Source organism: Schistocerca piceifrons, chromosome 2 (assembly GCF_021461385.2).
Source record: "Schistocerca piceifrons isolate TAMUIC-IGC-003096 chromosome 2, iqSchPice1.1, whole genome shotgun sequence".
Lineage (NCBI taxonomy): Eukaryota > Metazoa > Arthropoda > Insecta > Orthoptera > Acrididae > Schistocerca > Schistocerca piceifrons.
In genome coordinates, this window is record NC_060139.1 from 21,041,174 (window position 1) to 21,058,686 (window position 17,513).

A 17,513-nucleotide genomic window follows, 5' to 3' on the forward strand; every position below is an offset into this window, starting at 1 on the left:
TCAGAGCCCTCTAACAGCAGACGGCTGTAAATATACTGGCCTGAATAATAAAGATGTAGAATGTGAATAACGTTTGTTTTATTTAAGAAGCCTGAAGAGTTTTCACATACAAAATTCAGAGGCATTACTTTTCAGGATGCTCTTGTTTACTGTAAGCATAGTGTCAGAATGATACAAATTCACAAATTCCACAAGTCAGCTTAGCTTCAATGACCTTATGGAATCCAACCACACTGTTCCATTCCTGTATCTTAGTCAAAATCACATCTCTCGCCATTAATGGTAACTTTGTTTAAAGGTTCTGTTTTTATTTCACTTCTTAAAACAACTAGGGTATCTTGCATTCTACTGACATCTCATTACTGATCCAAGTGCATTACAGACAAGAGCTTTTCTTTTACGGTATTATTATCAGTCACATTACCAATCATTACGATGTGGGAAGTACAGAAACACATCACAGGAAACGGCATTACACTAGCTTTCCAGTACTTGCACTTTTTTTAAACTAATCTATTAGCAAAGTTGTGAACGGTCTTTTGTGAAACTGCCACAGCTAATAACCTACTACTTAATGAAAGGAACTTTACACTAATTATTCAACAATATTTTCAACCAAAAAGAGGTGACTAGGGATGTAAAATAAGGGAACTAGCTTCTCAACAACTTACCTGGCAGCTTCAACGACATTTAAATCAAAACTTTTTTAGATATTTGCACTTTCAATCCACCATCAGAAATTTTATGCCCCACCACCCAGAAAGGCCTCCTTGGCTGTTACACGTGTGCTCTTCAGCCACATGATGCTATGTACTGTTTACCACAGGATCAGAGAACTTTGAATTATAAATTGCAAGATGCAGATGTGTCAACACTTTGCAGCTAAGAGAGCTCACTGCACTGGTGAAGTAGGATTAACTCTTAAGAAAGTGCGAATAAGTCAAGATATTTTTGATTTAAATACGAGGGTTGGAACTTAAATAGTGGCAACTATTTATTCACAACCGATACAAAAGTGTTACATGTCTGCATCTGTTACAGTCCACCAAACTAGTCCCCAGCTTTGTGTAGAACCCGTTGCCAGTGATGTGGAAGGCGTAGTATACGGTTAGCTGAGCCTGGTCTATTGATAGTGCGAATGGAGCGGTCTACTGCCTGTCTAATCTCTGGAGCAGTTCTGAAGCGAATGCCACGAAGTGGTTCTTCATCTTCGGAATCAAATCAAAGTCACAAGGACTTAAGTCCAGAGAGTATGGTGGATAGTACAGTACTTCCCAGTCCCATCGACCAAACAGAGCAGCCACAGCTTGCGGTGTATGCGTCCACGCATTGTTGTGCAAAATGATGGGTGGGTTGTGCAGAAAATGTGGCTGCTTCTTTTGCAAAGCTGGTCACAGGTGATGCTCCAAAAACTAACAGTAATGCCAAGCACTGACGGTCCGCCATGGAGGACCGTAATGCATTAGGATAACACCATCACCGTCATACACAATAATCACCACAACTTTCACCATACTGAGGCTCTGACACACTTTCGACTTTCGCAGTGACCCATACTGACGCCATTCGTTGGATTGGCATTTCAGTTTTGGCTCGTACGATGTGGCCCATCTCTCATTCAGTGTTACGATATGGCATAAGAAAGCTTCTCCTTCGCACTCATAGCACTCCAAGTGCGTCTGAGCAGCATCATAATGCATCCATTTCTGCATTTCCATCAAGCCATGCGGAACCCATCGTGATGCAATTTTTCACATGCCCAGGCATATGCGCTAATCCGGTTTCGTGGGCGAGTCCACAAATAGTATGCGGCGACAGCATGCACTACTTCTTCAGAGAAGCTAGGACGACCTGCCCGATGCATGTCGTCCTTGCCGACCTTTGTTGAAGGCTTTTACCCAACGTGCCGCTGTTCTGTATGGCAATGCCAATTCCCCGCACACCTCTTGAAGACCTTGATGACACTGTCGTACTGTACGACTGGCACATTCAATCTTGATCCAACTCCTTTGTTCCTGTTTAAAAAACATAATGACACTGTTACGTTAGACCGCCCGCTGACAAGTGACTGTGAAATTCCCTTGACTGTGTGCATGCTGGTGACGTGGGACGGGTGAGTCCATTTGCTCGGAGGTAAGGTAGGTATGTCAATGATGTGTGCTATTAGAAACAAGAGTAGATTCCATTGCATAGTGTCTCCACAGCAGTGTTGCCACTATTTAAGTTCCAACCGAAGTATCTTTGAAGATGGCAGGTGAGTTGGAAAGATAATTCCCTTCTTTTACATCTCTAGCTTTGCCCAGAATATATTTGCCTTTTTTGTGCTTCGAGAGGGGTGTATTTCATTCTAGTTCCTTTTACTCTATAATAATTTTGACATTAGACTGCCATAGCATGGCAACTGATGCAAATTTTTGTTGACTTGGACAACAACTGATCAGGTTTTCTTATTGTCTTTTGAACAATGCTGCTTACATCACAGGACTAAATCAAGCTACGACAACCCTTAATTACATGAAGTTGTCAATCATCTTATAAAATTTGAACCGATTAATACAAGCTTGAAATACAGAAATGGCACATGAAAAAATGACAAAAATGTATTTTTTCATGTAAAATTCAAATGAAGCTAAATTTTTTAAAGCAAGTTTTCAATTTTAGTTTAAGAATTCATTTTTTATTTATCTGAGTCATTAAACTATTTCCGTGCATTCAGTTCACATAAGAACAAGTTCTATGTGCTACTTTTAGCTCAACATTAAATCTTCATGTCTCAACAACAGATAAAGATTAATGGATAAAAAAAAATTGTTTAGACTTTACTCACTTATCTACTTTCATGCAAACTCTGAACTCATTGGTAAGAGTTAAAAGCATAGAAGCGGTCCTCTAAAAGCCTCCCAGAAATACTTGCTCTTTTTGCACGAACAATCCGAATGACGCAAGATTTTTTTAAACGTTAACACTAACCTTAGATACACCATACTTCAAATTTGAACCACAGTCTGGAGTTATTTAAGGGTGACTGTTTTTGCATGTAAAATCCAAACTGTGCATGTACAAATTATGCCATTAGCTGAGCATTAATTTCAGTGCAACTGAAATCTTTTGCAACACGAATTAACTCATTTGCACAATTTGCCAGGGGGTCAGCTCCAGTTCATCTTGAAAACTTACATAATATACAGTAACACAGCTAAAGACAGATGTTCGAATAGTTATACAAGTGGCCACTGGTCCGGGCTAAACCAAAAACTTTTTACCAAGGTTCCTAGCTCGAATACAAAAAACACCAAGACTGCCACCCTACCCACCCTCAAAACTGTGGTTCAACGCGTAACTTTTTCATTCACATTTGTAACAGCACTTCCATGCTGTAATGATACTCTTTCGATTTTTATCAAGTGTAAAAGTGTTCTGATTCTATCTGAGTATTAATTTCCTACACCATCCACAAACTTCACAATTTTCAAAGCCCTTGGTGCTTTTAATGGCGCTATGTAGTGGCCTGAACCTTACTTAAAACCATCATTTGTGACTCTGCTCTCTCTTCCCTTGCTATTAGTATCAAGTTCCACAGACATGATGTGAACATCAGAACACGGACATCTGGAAACAATTTCTCAGTTATATATTTACCTGGTTGTTCCAAGTTGTGTATCCAGTTACCTTACATAAAGCAGTCACATGCAGTCATATCACAACTCCAGAATGAAATTTTCACTCTGCAGCGGAGTGTACGCTGATATGAAACTTCCTGGCAGATTAAAATTGTGTGCCGGACCGGCACGAAGATCCCGAGTTCGAGTATCAGTCCGGCACACAGTTTTAATCTGCCAGGAAGTTTCATATCACAACTCAACTTCTATCTTCTTTTCTGTTATCTAAATCCATATTGAACTGCTGTTGTTCTTAGAGGCTCCCTGTTGACCATCTCGAACTGGCACCATCAAGTTTAAACAATAGGAATATTGCAATGCTGCCAGAACAATTCTAAAAATACTTAAATACAAGACAACAGGGAACAGAAAGAGAGAAAAAGGACTTGTACTATTTTAACAAATTACCTTTGCTAGCTTGCTCACACCTGGATCTTGTCCATCTGTCAAGGGCTCGATCTGCTGGAAGAAAGAACAATACATTACTAACATCCTAAAGTAGTTACCTAAAATAAGATGTTTGGTAAGTTCTTAAAAAACTGGATGTAGTGAAAGTGTACAGAGCAAACATGTATTCAATATAAGATGTGGCTGTTAGGGAGGGATACAAAAAACTGAATATGGACTCCTAGGAATAACACACTGGACACCATAGTTGGGTCACATGAAATTACTGAATGTAATGTCTCCGTGTAATTGGATGTCAGATGAGGCTATATTAAATGCTGTGTAATCTGTGTATCATTGTGAGTGTGAAGATAAAAGTAAAGAACAAAAACGCAAAATATGTTACGTACACAGAGGGTCACAGAAATTAAAGCACTTCAACCACAACAATGTTTACAGTGCCACTCCACAATGTACAAGGTTTAGGTTATAGAGAATTCCCACCTGCATAGTTCAGAGAAATGTTGTGCTTTTGGGTGTTCCCCTAGGTCATTGATGCCATATAAATGCAATTCATAACGCTGAGAAATCTGGGACATGACACAATGGGTTGAAATATAGAAAACAATATGAGCTTTTAATTTAATTATTAAAATTCATATGTCAGTGCCTTACCCATCCTTAGAGCCAGGCATCATATATGAAAATTCCTCCAATGAAAAGTGCTCAAACTAGATAATTGCACAGTCAAGTGTCAATACAGCAGAATGAGCCTAATGATGTTAATCAGAAGGCCCATTAAAAAAAATAGGAAGCATATTGAAGATGTAACAGAACTACTAAGTAACGAGTTTATAAAATTAGAAATTCTATTTCCTTGCACTAAATGGTACTGGCAACGTGTTTCAACAAAATGCTTATTTCAGGACGTGTAAGAAACAAATACCAGTTGAAAACAGGCAATGCCATGGGGAAAGTAAGAGGGACAAACAAGAAACAACAACCCCCAACTGTAAGAGACTACTAGAAAAGATATATGCTATCTACAACATCAAGTCACATCAGCTGCAATAATCCAAGGTCAAGACTACTGGAAAAATAAGAATCACCACCGAAGCTGTATTCCAAAATTGACTAAATCAGATTATTCATTGATGAAACAGTTGCACTGTTGTTGACATCAACTGTGCAACAATAACAACAATAATAATAAAAAATGTGCAATAATCAATCAGGAATTCATTATTATTTTTCTTGGTAATCAGGATGGGTGGTGGTTGTTCTGGTCTTCAGTCGCGAGACAGGTTTGATGCAGATCTCCATGCTACTCTATCCTGTGCAAGCTTCATCATCTCCCAGTACTTACTGCGCCCTACATCCTTCTGAATCTGCTTAGTGTATTCATCTCTTGGTCTCCCTCTACAATTTTTACCCTCCACGCTGCCCTCCAATACTAAATTGGTGATCCCTTGATGCCTCAGAACGTGTCCTACCAACTGATCCCTTCTTCTAGTCAAGTAATGCCACAAACTCCTATTCTCCCCAATTCTATTCAATACCTCCTCATTAGTTATGTGATCTACCCATCTAATCTTCAGCATTCTTCTGTAGCACCACATTTCGAAAGCTTCTATTCTTTTCTTGTCCAAACTGTTTATCGTCCATGTTTCACCTCCATACATGGCTACACTCCATACAAATACTTTCAGAAACGACTTCCTGACACTTAAATCTATACTCGATGTTAACAAATTTCTCATCTTCAGAAACGCTTTCCTTGCCATTGCCAGTCTACATTTTATATCCTCTCTACTTCGACCGTCATCAGTTATTTTGCTCCCCAAATAGCAAAACTCCTTTACTACTTTAAGTGTCTCATTTCCTAATCTAATTCCCTCAGCATCACCCAACCTAATTCGACTACATTCCATTATCCTTGTTTTCCTTTTGTTGATGTTCATCTTATATCCTCCTTTCAAGCCACTGTCCATTCCATTCAACTGCTCTTCCAAGTCCTTTGCTGTCTCTGACAGAATTACAATGTCATCGGCGAACCTCAAAGTTTTTATTTCTTCTCCATGGATTTTAATACCAACTCTGAATTTTTCTTTTGTTTCCTTCACTGCTTGCTCAATATACATGGGTATTGGGCATTAAGAGGTTCACAAGAGACGTCTAGACAAAGAGCAGCAAACAAGCACTTAGTAAAGAAATAATCACTTGGTTTTCAAAGACATTTCTTGGAGTTACAGCCGGCCGCTGTGGCCGAGCGGTTCTAGGCACTTCAGTCCGTAACTGCGCTGCTGCTACAGTCACAGGTTCGAATCCCGCCTCAGGCATGGATGTGGGTGATGTCCTAAGGTTAGTTAGGTTTAAGTAGTTCCAAGTCTAGGGGACTGATGAACTTAGATGTTAAGTCCCATAGTGCTGAGAGCCATTTGAACCATCTTGGAGTCAACTAACACACACACACACACACACACACACACACACACACACACACACACACACAAGACCGCTTGGGGAAGGGAGAAACAGTGGTTGGTGAGGGCAGTAAATAATCTGGATGGGGAAGGTGTGGATTGGGTTGATGAGGTTGTAAGGAGGGGGTTAAAGAAACTGTAAGAAGAGGTGCAGACAATGACACAAGATAAAAGGAAGCAGTTAAAGTGAGCCAGTGGGCAACAGATTAGCAGTGGTTCAGGTTAGAGGCACTGTGAGAGTGTGGGATATGCTGCAGAGAGAATTGCCACCCACGCAGTTTAGAGAAACTCATGCTGGAAGACTATCTAAAAGGTATATATAGTGAAGCAGCTGTAAACTCATTCATGTTGTGGCACACAGCATGTTCAGTACCTGGATAGTTAAGGTCTCAGTTGGCCAGCTTGACGGTGGCCACTGATGCGAGTTGACAGTCACCTACAATGCACACACACAATTCTGCACAGTAAATGCAGTTAAGCAGAAGTATAACATGGCTGCTTTAAATGTCGCCCTGCCTTTTATTGGGTAGGGAATGATTGAGGTAGGAGGCGGTGGGTGGGTGTATGGGGCACGTCTTGCGCACAGGTCATCCAGAAGGGAGTGACAAATTGGATGCAGGGTTGAAACAGGGATGCATAAGGACATTCTGCAGAATTGATGACTGGCGGAACATTACTTTAGGTGATGTAGGAAGTATTGTTGGTACGATATCCCTCAGATTAGGGCATGCTGAGATGTAGCCAAAGCCCTAGTGAAGGATATGGTTGAACTTTTCAAGGCAAGGGTGGTACTGGATGGTCAGAAGAGTGCTAGTCAGTGGCTGGATAATAAGCTGACTGGTGTGAGAGGAGATGGCACAGGAGATATGTTTATGGATGTGATGGATAAAATACTCTCTGAAAATAAATTCTGCAGTAAGTCACGACTTTTTGACATGGCATGGGTGACAGCTGCCAAAGTAGAGGTACTATTGGTAGTTGGTGTATTTTATATGAACAGACATTTTTATGAAAACATCTGAGTGATGGATACTGACATCTACAACGGTGCTCACTGAGTTGAATAGGATAAAGTGAAGTGGGTTTGGGAGTAGGTGTCGAGGGTATGGAAGTAAGAACAAATGTTGTCACTGGCCCGAGTCCAGATTATGAAAACGTGTCTGAACATTAAAGATTCCTCCACATGGCCCACAAATTAACACAGGATGATGCCAAGTGAGCACCCATGGCAATACCATGGATTTGCTTGTGGATATGGCCTTCAAAAGTAAAATAATTGTGGGTCAGGATGAGGTGGACAGGAGGATTAGGAAAGAAGAGGTGGGTTTGGTATCAGGCTGACTCTGGCAAGCCTGTGATCTCCCATCCAACATCCACAACAATGCTCACTTCTTCCACCACATTTTTCATAATTCCTGTTCCGTTACCACCACACTCCTTGTTGGTCACTGCGGATGCGACATCCTTCTACACCAACATCTTACACACACACACACACACACACACACACACACACACACACACACACCACTGCTTTTATGCTCCTGGAATTAACTTTTTCCCATTATTTACGACATTTTTTAATGCTACCGTCAAATTTCCTAGGTCCGCAATGTTAATTTGCACCCGATTTTGCATCAGCATACTTATAATTTTCCCATGATTTATGCTTCATAAAAATATGTTTGTGGAGAAAAAACTGACATAAGATGGTGCTGGAATGATGCTGGCCAAAAGTAGTGTTTACAAACATTATGTGGTTAAGTTTCTAGACACCAGGGCACTCTGCTCTGCAGATTTGGAATGGTAAACATGCGCCCATGATCTAGGGGGTAGCATCTTTGATTAATAATCAACAAGTCATCAGTTCCGGGTTTGAAACCCGCCACTGGTTAAATTTTGATTAAAACGGACAGAGGTTCAGGGCACACTCTGTCCTTGGGGTGGGAAACTGCCCCTAAAGGCAGAAGAATCAGCAATGATCAATGACATGAGGATGCAGAAGGCAACAGAAACCACTGCATTACTGACACACAACGTGTATTCACAGCACATGTGGCCCGTAAGTGAAAGAAGTGTCATGATGATCTCTCAATTACCTAAAGATTCCAGAATAGTCCCCCATTCGGATCTCCAGGAGGGGACTAAAAATGATTCAAATGGCTCTAAGCACTATGGGACTTGACATCTAAGGTTATCAGTCCCTTAGACTTAGAATTACTTAAACCTAACTAGCCTAAGGACATCACACACATCCATGCCCGAGGCAGGATTCAAACCTGTGACCACAGTAGCAGCGCCGTTCCGGACTAAAGTGTCTAGAACCGCTCGGCCACAGTGGCCGGCCCAGGAGGGAATTGCCAAGTGGGAGGTGACCATGAGGAAAAAATTCAATGACCAACAAAAGGATAACGTTCTACAAGTCGGAGCGTGGAATGTCAGAAGCTTCAATGTGGTAGGGAAGCTAGAAAATTTGAAAAGGGAAATGCAAAGGCTCAATCTAGATGTAGTAGGGGTCAGTAAAGTAAAATGGAAAGAAGACAAGGATTTCTGGTCATATGAGTATAGGGTGGTATCAACAACTGCAGAAAATAGCATAATGGGAGTAGGATTCATTATGAATAAGTAGGTAGGGCTGAGAGTGTGTTACTGTGAACAGTTCAGTGATAGAGTTGTTCTTATCAGAGTCGACAACAAAGCAACACCACCAACGATAGTTCATGCATACACGCGAACATCCCACGCTGAAGATGGGGAGATAGAGAAAGTATATGACACTATTGAAAGGGTAATATAGTACATAAAGGGAGATGAAAATCTAATAGTCATGGGGGCGGGAGTGCAGTTGTAGGGCAAGGAGTAGAAGAAAAGGTTACAGGAGAGTATCGACTTGGGACAACGAGTGAGAGGAAAAAAGACCAATTGAGTTCTGTAATAAATTTCAACTAATAATAGCAAATACTCTGTTCAAGAATCACATGAGGAGGAGGTATACTTGGAAAAGGCCGGGTGATACGGGAAGATTTCAGTTAGATTACATCATGGTCAGACAGAGATTCCAAAATCAGATGCTGGATTATAAAGCGTACTTAGGAGCAGATATAGACTCAGATCACAATGTAGTAGTGATGAAGAGGAGGTCGAAGTTTAAGAGATTAATCAGAAAGAATCAATACGCACAGAAGTGGGATACGGAAGTACTAAGAAATGACAAGATACAATTGAAGTTCTCTAAGGCTAAAGATACAGCAATAGCAAACAAATCAGTAGGCAGTAAAGTTGAAGATGAATGGACATCACTAAAAAGGGCGATAACAACAGAAGTTGGAAAGAAAAACACAGGTACAAAGAAAGTAACTGCAAAGAAACCATGGGTAATAGAAGAAGTGCTTCAGTATATCGATGAAAGAAGAAAGCACAAAAATGTTCAGAAAAATTCTGGAATCCAGAAATACAAGTCGTTGAGGAATGGAATAAATAGGAAGTGCAGAGAGGCTAAGACGAAAGGGCTGAATGAAAAACTTGAAGAAATCAAAAAAAGAAATTGTTGTCGGAGGGACTGACTCTAGGAAAATCACGATAACCTTCGGTGAAATTAAAAGCAAGAGTGGTAACATGAAAGAGTATGATGGGAATTCTGCTGTTATGCAGAGGAGAGAGCAGATAGGTGGAAAGAGTACACTGAAGGCCTCTATGAGGGGGAAGCTTTGTCGAACTTGATAGAAAAAGAAACAGGGGTCGATTTGGAAGAGAGGGGTATCCAGTACTAGAATTAGAATTTACGAGAGCTTTGGAGGCCTTAAGATCAAATAAGATAGAAGAGATAGATAACACCCATCAGAATTTCTAACATCATTGGGGAAAGTGGCAGCAAGCCAACTATTCAAGTTAGTGTGTAGAATGTATGAGTCTGGTGACATATCATCTGACTTTTGGAAAACTGTCATCCATATAATTTCTAAGACTGCAAGAGCTGATAAGTGCGAGAATTATTGCACAATCAGCTTAACAGCTCATGCATCCAAGTTACTGACAAGAATAATACACAGAAGAATGGAAAAGAAAATTGAGGATGTGTTAGGTAATGATCAGTTTGGCTTTTTGAAAGGTAAAGTCACCAGAGAGGCAATTCTGACTTTTTTGGTCGATAATGGATGCAAGGCTGAAGAAAAATCAAGACAACTTCATAGGATTTGTCGATCTGGAAAAGGCATTCGACAATGTAAAATGACACAAGGTGTTCGAAATTCTGAGAAAAATAGAGGCAAGCTATAGGGAGAGACAATAATATACAATATGTACAAGAGCCACGAGGGAATAATAAGAGTGGATGACCAAGAACGGAGTGCTCAGACTAAAAAGGGTGTAAGACAGGGATGTAGTCTTTCGTCCCCACTGTTCAATCTGTACACTGAAGGAGCAATGATGGAAATAAAAGGAAGGTCCAGGAAGGGAAATAAAATTCAAGATAAAAGGATATGAATGGTACAATTCGTTGGTGACACTGCTATCCTCAGTGAAAGTGAAGAAGAATTACATGACCTGCAGAATGGAATGAACAGTCTAATGTGTGCAGAATATAGATTGAGAGTAAATTGAATAAAGACGAAAGTAATGAGAAGTGATAGAAATGTGAACAGTGGGAAACTTTACATTAGGATTGATGCTTACGAAATAGATGAAGTTACGGAATTCTACTACCTAGGCAGCAAAATAACCAATTATTGACGGAGCAAGGACGACATCAAAGCGGACTAGCACTCGTAAAAAAGACATTCCTGTCCAAGAGAATGTCTATTAGTGTCAAAAATAGGCCTTCATTTTAGAAAGAAATTTCGGAGAATGTATGTTCGGAGCACTGCATTGTATGGCAGTGAAACATGGACTGTGAGAAAAACAACTGAAGAGAATCGAAGCAATTGAAATGTGGTGCTAGAGACCAATGTTGAAAATTAGGTGGACTGCTAAGGTACGGAATGAGGAGGTTCTGCGCAGAGTCAGAGAGGGAAAGAATATGTGGAAAAAACAGGCAAGAAGAAGGGACACAATGATAGGACATCTGTGAAGACATCAGGGAATTACTTCCATGGTACTAGAAGGCAAAAACTCTAGAGGAAGACAGAGATTGGAATACATCCAGCAAATAATTGAGGACGTGGGTTGCAAGTGCTACTCTGGGATGAAGAGGTTGGCACAGGAGAGGAATTTGAGGTGGCTCACATCAAACCAGTCAGAAGACTGATGACAAAAAACATGTAGAAGTTGGAACAATTAGTGCCGTATCTCCTGCCACTGCCAAGCTCTATTCAGTGTGGTGGCTGATGGGAGTAACTAGCACCCCATTTACATGGTACTCCCAAAACCAGATTTTGTAAACCGATTTCCCACTATTGCTTCTGGGTGGTCAAGGTTTGTTCGAATTAAGATATCATGACCAACCAAAACCATTTCCAAACTGTCTCTACTGCGCATGCATAATTTCAGGATTGTTGTGATCGTCGTTACACCTTAGTCAAATCATATTTAACACGTTTCATTGTTTGGCCACTTGTTGCACTAGTTGAAACCATCACTAACTTTGCTTTTCTCAAATGTTTTTGATTTAAACACAGTGCCAAATACTTATTTTATTATGCTGGGCAAAACGTGTTTCGAGAATTTATTCTCATTGTCAGGTGCAGTATTTATGCATGTATTTTTTGTGATGTTACACAAACAAACAATGTAAGTGATAGTTTGCGTGTGTGTTGGGTTTATCCATATAACTGAGGAAGCACAATACACGATAACCTCAAAAACACAAATACAGTGAAAAATATGCAGAAAAACACAGATGCAAACCCCCACACAAAATACTTACATAAATATTTGTACATGTCAACAAGAAAAAATTCTTGAAACATATCGAGCTAAGCATGAAAAAATACGTAACTGGTGCAGTGTTTCATTATTTAAATAATAAATGACAACTGAAGGCTTGCCAAAAACATCAATTACGACATATGAAATTGAGTCAAATGTTTCAACTTCCCAGACAATCATCAGTTCCCATTACATCAGTGGCTTTTCTTAGAAAACAAACCTTAATTAAATAACAAACAAGCCCCTGAGAAGTATGAGGGTTGTAACTTAAATAGTGGCAACTATTTATTCACAACCGATACAAATAAGTTACATATTTGCACCTGTTACAGTCCTTCAAAGTAGTCACCAGCGCTGTGTAGAACCCACTGCCAGCAATGTGGAAGGCGTAGTATACCGTTAGCAGAGCCTGGTCTGTTGATGGTGCGAATGGAGCGGTCTACTGCCTGTCAAATCTCTGGAACAGTTTTGAAGCGAATGCCACGAAGTGGTTCCTTCATCTTCAGAATCAAAGTCACAAGGACTTAAGTCCAGGGAGTATGGTGGATGGTACAGTACTGCCCAGTCCCATCGACCGAACAGAGCACCCACAGCTTGCTGTCTCTTCGTCTGCAAATTGTCGTGCAAAATGATGGGTGGGTTGTGCAGAAAGTGTCGCCACTTCTTTCACAAAGCTGGTCGCAGGTGATGCTCCAAAAGCGAACAGTAATACTGTGCACTGACGGTCTGCTGTGGAGGAACGTAATGCGTTAGGATAACGCCATCACAGTCGTACACAAGAATCACCAATACTTTGGACCGCTCCATTTGCACCATCAACAGAAAAGGGTCTGCTAACAGTATACTACACCTTCCACATCACTGGTAACAGGTTCTACACAATGCCAGTGACTGCTTTGAAGGACAGTAACAGGTGCAAACATGTAACTTTTGTATCAGTGGTGAATAAATATTAACCCTATTTAAGTTCCAACCCTCGTACTTTGATCCCTATTATGTACATATACATAAAGTGAGAAAACGCAAGGGAGTATCCTATATGTAACTTTTACAGCTTACAACGTTATTTCCCACATTTTACGTAACTTTTTTTTGAAGTCAATTGAACTGTGTAAACACAGTGTTTCACTGTATATCTTATATGGTCTAACTCCTACGAGCTACTACTATATTGTTGTGCATTTGGAGTGTCACCTGTCATTCCCTCTCCTGCCTCACACTATCCTGTTGCCCCCTCCTTGCCTCTTGTCTGGCCCCCTACTCCCCTCTATCCATCAGAGAGAGAGAGAGAGAGAGAAGATTAGATTAGATTAGATTTACTTTCATTCCAATTGATCCGTAGTGAGGAGGTCCTCCAGGATGTATAACATGTCAGAAAAACAACAATACATGACAAATATTTACAACTCAAACAAATAAGCTAATGTACCATTCCACAGGTCCCAAGTGGCATGGTCGTCATTTTTTAATGAACACTATATGAAAGAATCATTTTACAAATACTAATGCACTGAATTTAAAATAAAAAAAGTTTATTTATTTGTAAGGTAATAAACGTGTAATACAACTACTATAATGCTTATTTACAATGAACACATTACTGCACTGAAATGATGTAGAAGTTAGATTGTACTCTCTCTCACACACACACACACACACACACACACACACACACACAGTAGTGCCCCCAGAATTTTACGAATGTCTGGAGACACTTGTGTTCCAGCTGTTTCGAACACGTGTTATTTTAAAGCAGGGCATAAGGATGAGCATGGGATACTGCACCCATTTATTGTTTGTGCAGGCGAAACTGGAAGGGAGATAATTCGTCGGCGGTGGCAAGTGTTCAGCGCGACCTGCCAAGAATAATCAAATACGGCCCGGAAGCTCCATGGCCGGCTGCAAAGAGTAATGTAGCTTTGTATTGTGGAAAAACAAATGGAGTGACTCGAGATAGTGACTGTTTATTAGACGTTGAACTGCTGGTGAGAGCACGTGGACTGGACGTGGATAAGTCAGCCACGATAAAAGCTTGTGTATTAATTGTGTTCAAAAATGTGTAATTAACTGATTCAGGGTGTCCGGTAATGTGTGGGCTTACGTCATAAAGTTTAGTTGTTTTTTGGTACAAAGTGGAAATAAATGTGCTCTGGTGCACTGAATGATATTACAAGAGTAGCGTATTTTTTAAATGAGAAGAGAGAGAGAGAGAGAGAGAGAGAGAGAGTTAAAATTTCCCCTTCCTAGCAGTGAAATCTTCGGAGAAGCATCCGGTGCTAGCAGAAGACATCGGCGCTGCAAGAAAACAGAACCAGCATTACGGTATATTGATAATTTTACTTATGGACCACCTGACAGCAATTGAATAAAACACAATTTTAGTGTCATACGCGTTTTGCCTTTATTTTCTGCAAGGCATCATCAGTGGAAGGTTGTGTAGACAATTTCTTACATATTACGCTCCTGTTGCATTTTTGGTGTTGTTGTTGTTCTTAGGAATGCCAATTTGCGGTTTTTTTCTCACATTCCACAGCACTATGAACTGAACGCTTGTTTGAATGCAATGTTTTGGTTTCTGTTGCCGACTGTCAAATCTTGCATTGCATTCAAACAAGCGTTCAGTTCATAGTGCTGTGGAATGTGGGGAAAAAAACGCAAATTGGCATTCATAAGAACAACACCAAAAATGCAACAGGAGTGTAATATGTAAGAAATTGTCCGCACAACCTTCCACTGATGATGCCTTGCAGAAAATAAAGGCGAAACGCGTATGACACTAAAATTGTGTTTTATTCAATTGCTGTCAGGTGGTCCATAAGTAAAATTATCAATATACCGTAATATTACATGCAACTGAGGAAGACAGGACTACAAAAGTTGAAGAACAGCATTCTTCAACAAGTCAGTCCACGAAAACGCTTAACATTACACCGGGCCACTGAAAAACACACACACACACACACACACACACACACACACACATACATTTATGTACAATGTACACACTGCTGCACTGAAATTGTGCAGAAGTTATATTGTACTTATGTACATAAGACACACAAATCAGTTGGTTCTACTGAGAAATTCATCAATGGAGTAGAAAGAGTTGGCCACCAATAAATCCTTTAGGCTTCTCTTCAACTGAATTTCAGTGGTTGTTAAGCTTTTTATGGCTGCTGGCAAATTATTGAAAATGTGTATTCCTGAACAATGCACACCTTTGTACAAGACTACCGTATTTACTCGAATCTAAGCCACACATTTTTTCCGGTTTTTGTAATCCAAAAAACCACCTGCGGCTTAGAATCTAGTGCAAAGCAAGCGGAAATTCTGAAAAAAGTTGGTGGGTGCCGCCACAACTTACTTCTGCCGTCGAATATATGTAGCGCTACACAGGCATGCTTTGTAGGCACAAAGATAAATACTGGCGCCAAAACCTCTGCGCCAGTTAAAAAAAAAAAAAAAAAAACCACTGCATTTTCATACATTATCCAACGAAGTAAATACAAATTCCGTATTGTTCATCTTCGAATGTAGCAGCATTTCAATGTACTACGAAAATCCGATTGGCAAGACTGTTTGGGATGTTTGTCAATATGGCCAACTCTACGTTCTGAATTTTTTCCTATCTGTGAGAAGAGATGGTTACTAATAGGAACTTTCATAAATTGTGAATCACATGCAATATTCTTGTCACCATAAGCATAATATGCATATAAACATTTTACCATGTATTATATATAAAAACAAAGATGAGGTGACTTACCGAACAAAAGCGCTGGCAGGTCGATAGATACACAAACATACACACAAAATTCAAGCTTTCGCAACAAACTGTTGCCTCATCAGGAAAGAGGGAAGGAGAGGGGAAGAGGAAAGGAAGTGGGTTTTAAGGGAGAGGGTAAGGAGTCATTCCAATCCCGGGAGCGGAAAGACTTACCTTAGGGAAAAAAAAGGACAGGTATACACTAGCACACACGCACATATCCATCCACACATACAGACACAAGCAGACATATTTAAAGACCATGTATTGTTTCATGTTTGCTGCTATCTCATTTAAATCCTGTCTGCCTAATAAACTACGAAACTAGAGTGAGACAACAGCAAATGCGGAAGAATATACGTATCATGTCATGTTTATATTCATATTTTTCTTATGCTTAATAGTGATACAGTCAGAAATGAAGCACGGCAATTGACTAGATTTTTAAATCTAAGATGACTAATTTCTGGATAGAATGTAATGTACTAAAGAGGCGCCTGCAAACATTTTCAAACGGAGAAAAAGTTTCGCTAAATTCTCGTTCAGAACATCTTCTATCATATGCAGTCTATTATTTCGTTCTTGTTGATCATTATCAAAGAAAGCAGCAGGGTAAGTAACAACAAATAGCAGTTTCTTGCCATTGTTTCGCTAATGAGACGATTCCTCTCTCTTTTTTTTAATTGTAAGCGGTGGTAGCGCGCACAAAAGCAAGCCATGCCGCGAGCGGCGACAGGCCATAAACACGCACTATCAGAATGCAACAAACAATGCATGACACAGTATAGTAATGCATTCTCAGTTTAGGGTGACGTAAACACCTATAACAAAGAAAACTGCACTCATCAGATCAAAGAAAAATAAGCAATCAATTCAAACCAGACGAAGCACGTGGGAAAGGTAGGGTACCCGTATAAATACGAACGGAGCGCCTGACGCATAGCAATGGCTACCTGGTAAAGCTTAACTACTAAGCTTACGACTCGAACCAAACTACTGTAGCTGTATCGTCATTCATTCAACCTAAATTGTCTCTCATATTACAATGGACCAACTTTGTTTCGATTTGGAGATGCGGCCTATAATTTTTCTCTCCCCTTGAATTTCGAGTCTCAAATTTCAGGTGTGGCTTAGATTCGGGAAAATTGTTTATTCCTTGATTTCGAGTCTCATTTTTCAGGTGCGGCTTAGATTCGAGTAAATACGGTAAGTGACTTTAAATCCTTGTGAAGATTATTCTTATTTCTAGTATTGATTCCATGAATCTTTGGTTTAAAAAAGTGATATATTTTTAATGACAAATTTCATTAAAGAATAAATATATTGGGAAGCAGTAGTTAGTATCCCTAGTTCCCT

General features: G+C 40.0%; 1 protein-coding gene across 3 annotated transcripts in view; it reads right to left on the reverse strand.

Moving 5' to 3' along the window:
* The window catches only part of LOC124775813 (E3 ubiquitin-protein ligase RBBP6), a 421,473-nt gene that overhangs the window by 299,574 nt on the left and 104,386 nt on the right, over window positions 1-17,513 (reverse strand). For all 3 annotated transcript variants that reach the window (XM_047250645.1, XM_047250646.1, XM_047250643.1), the window contains exon 5: window positions 4,068-4,121. In XM_047250645.1, the coding sequence (XP_047106601.1) occupies window positions 4,068-4,121 (54 nt within the window). The remainder of the gene's footprint in view (window positions 1-4,067; window positions 4,122-17,513) is intronic.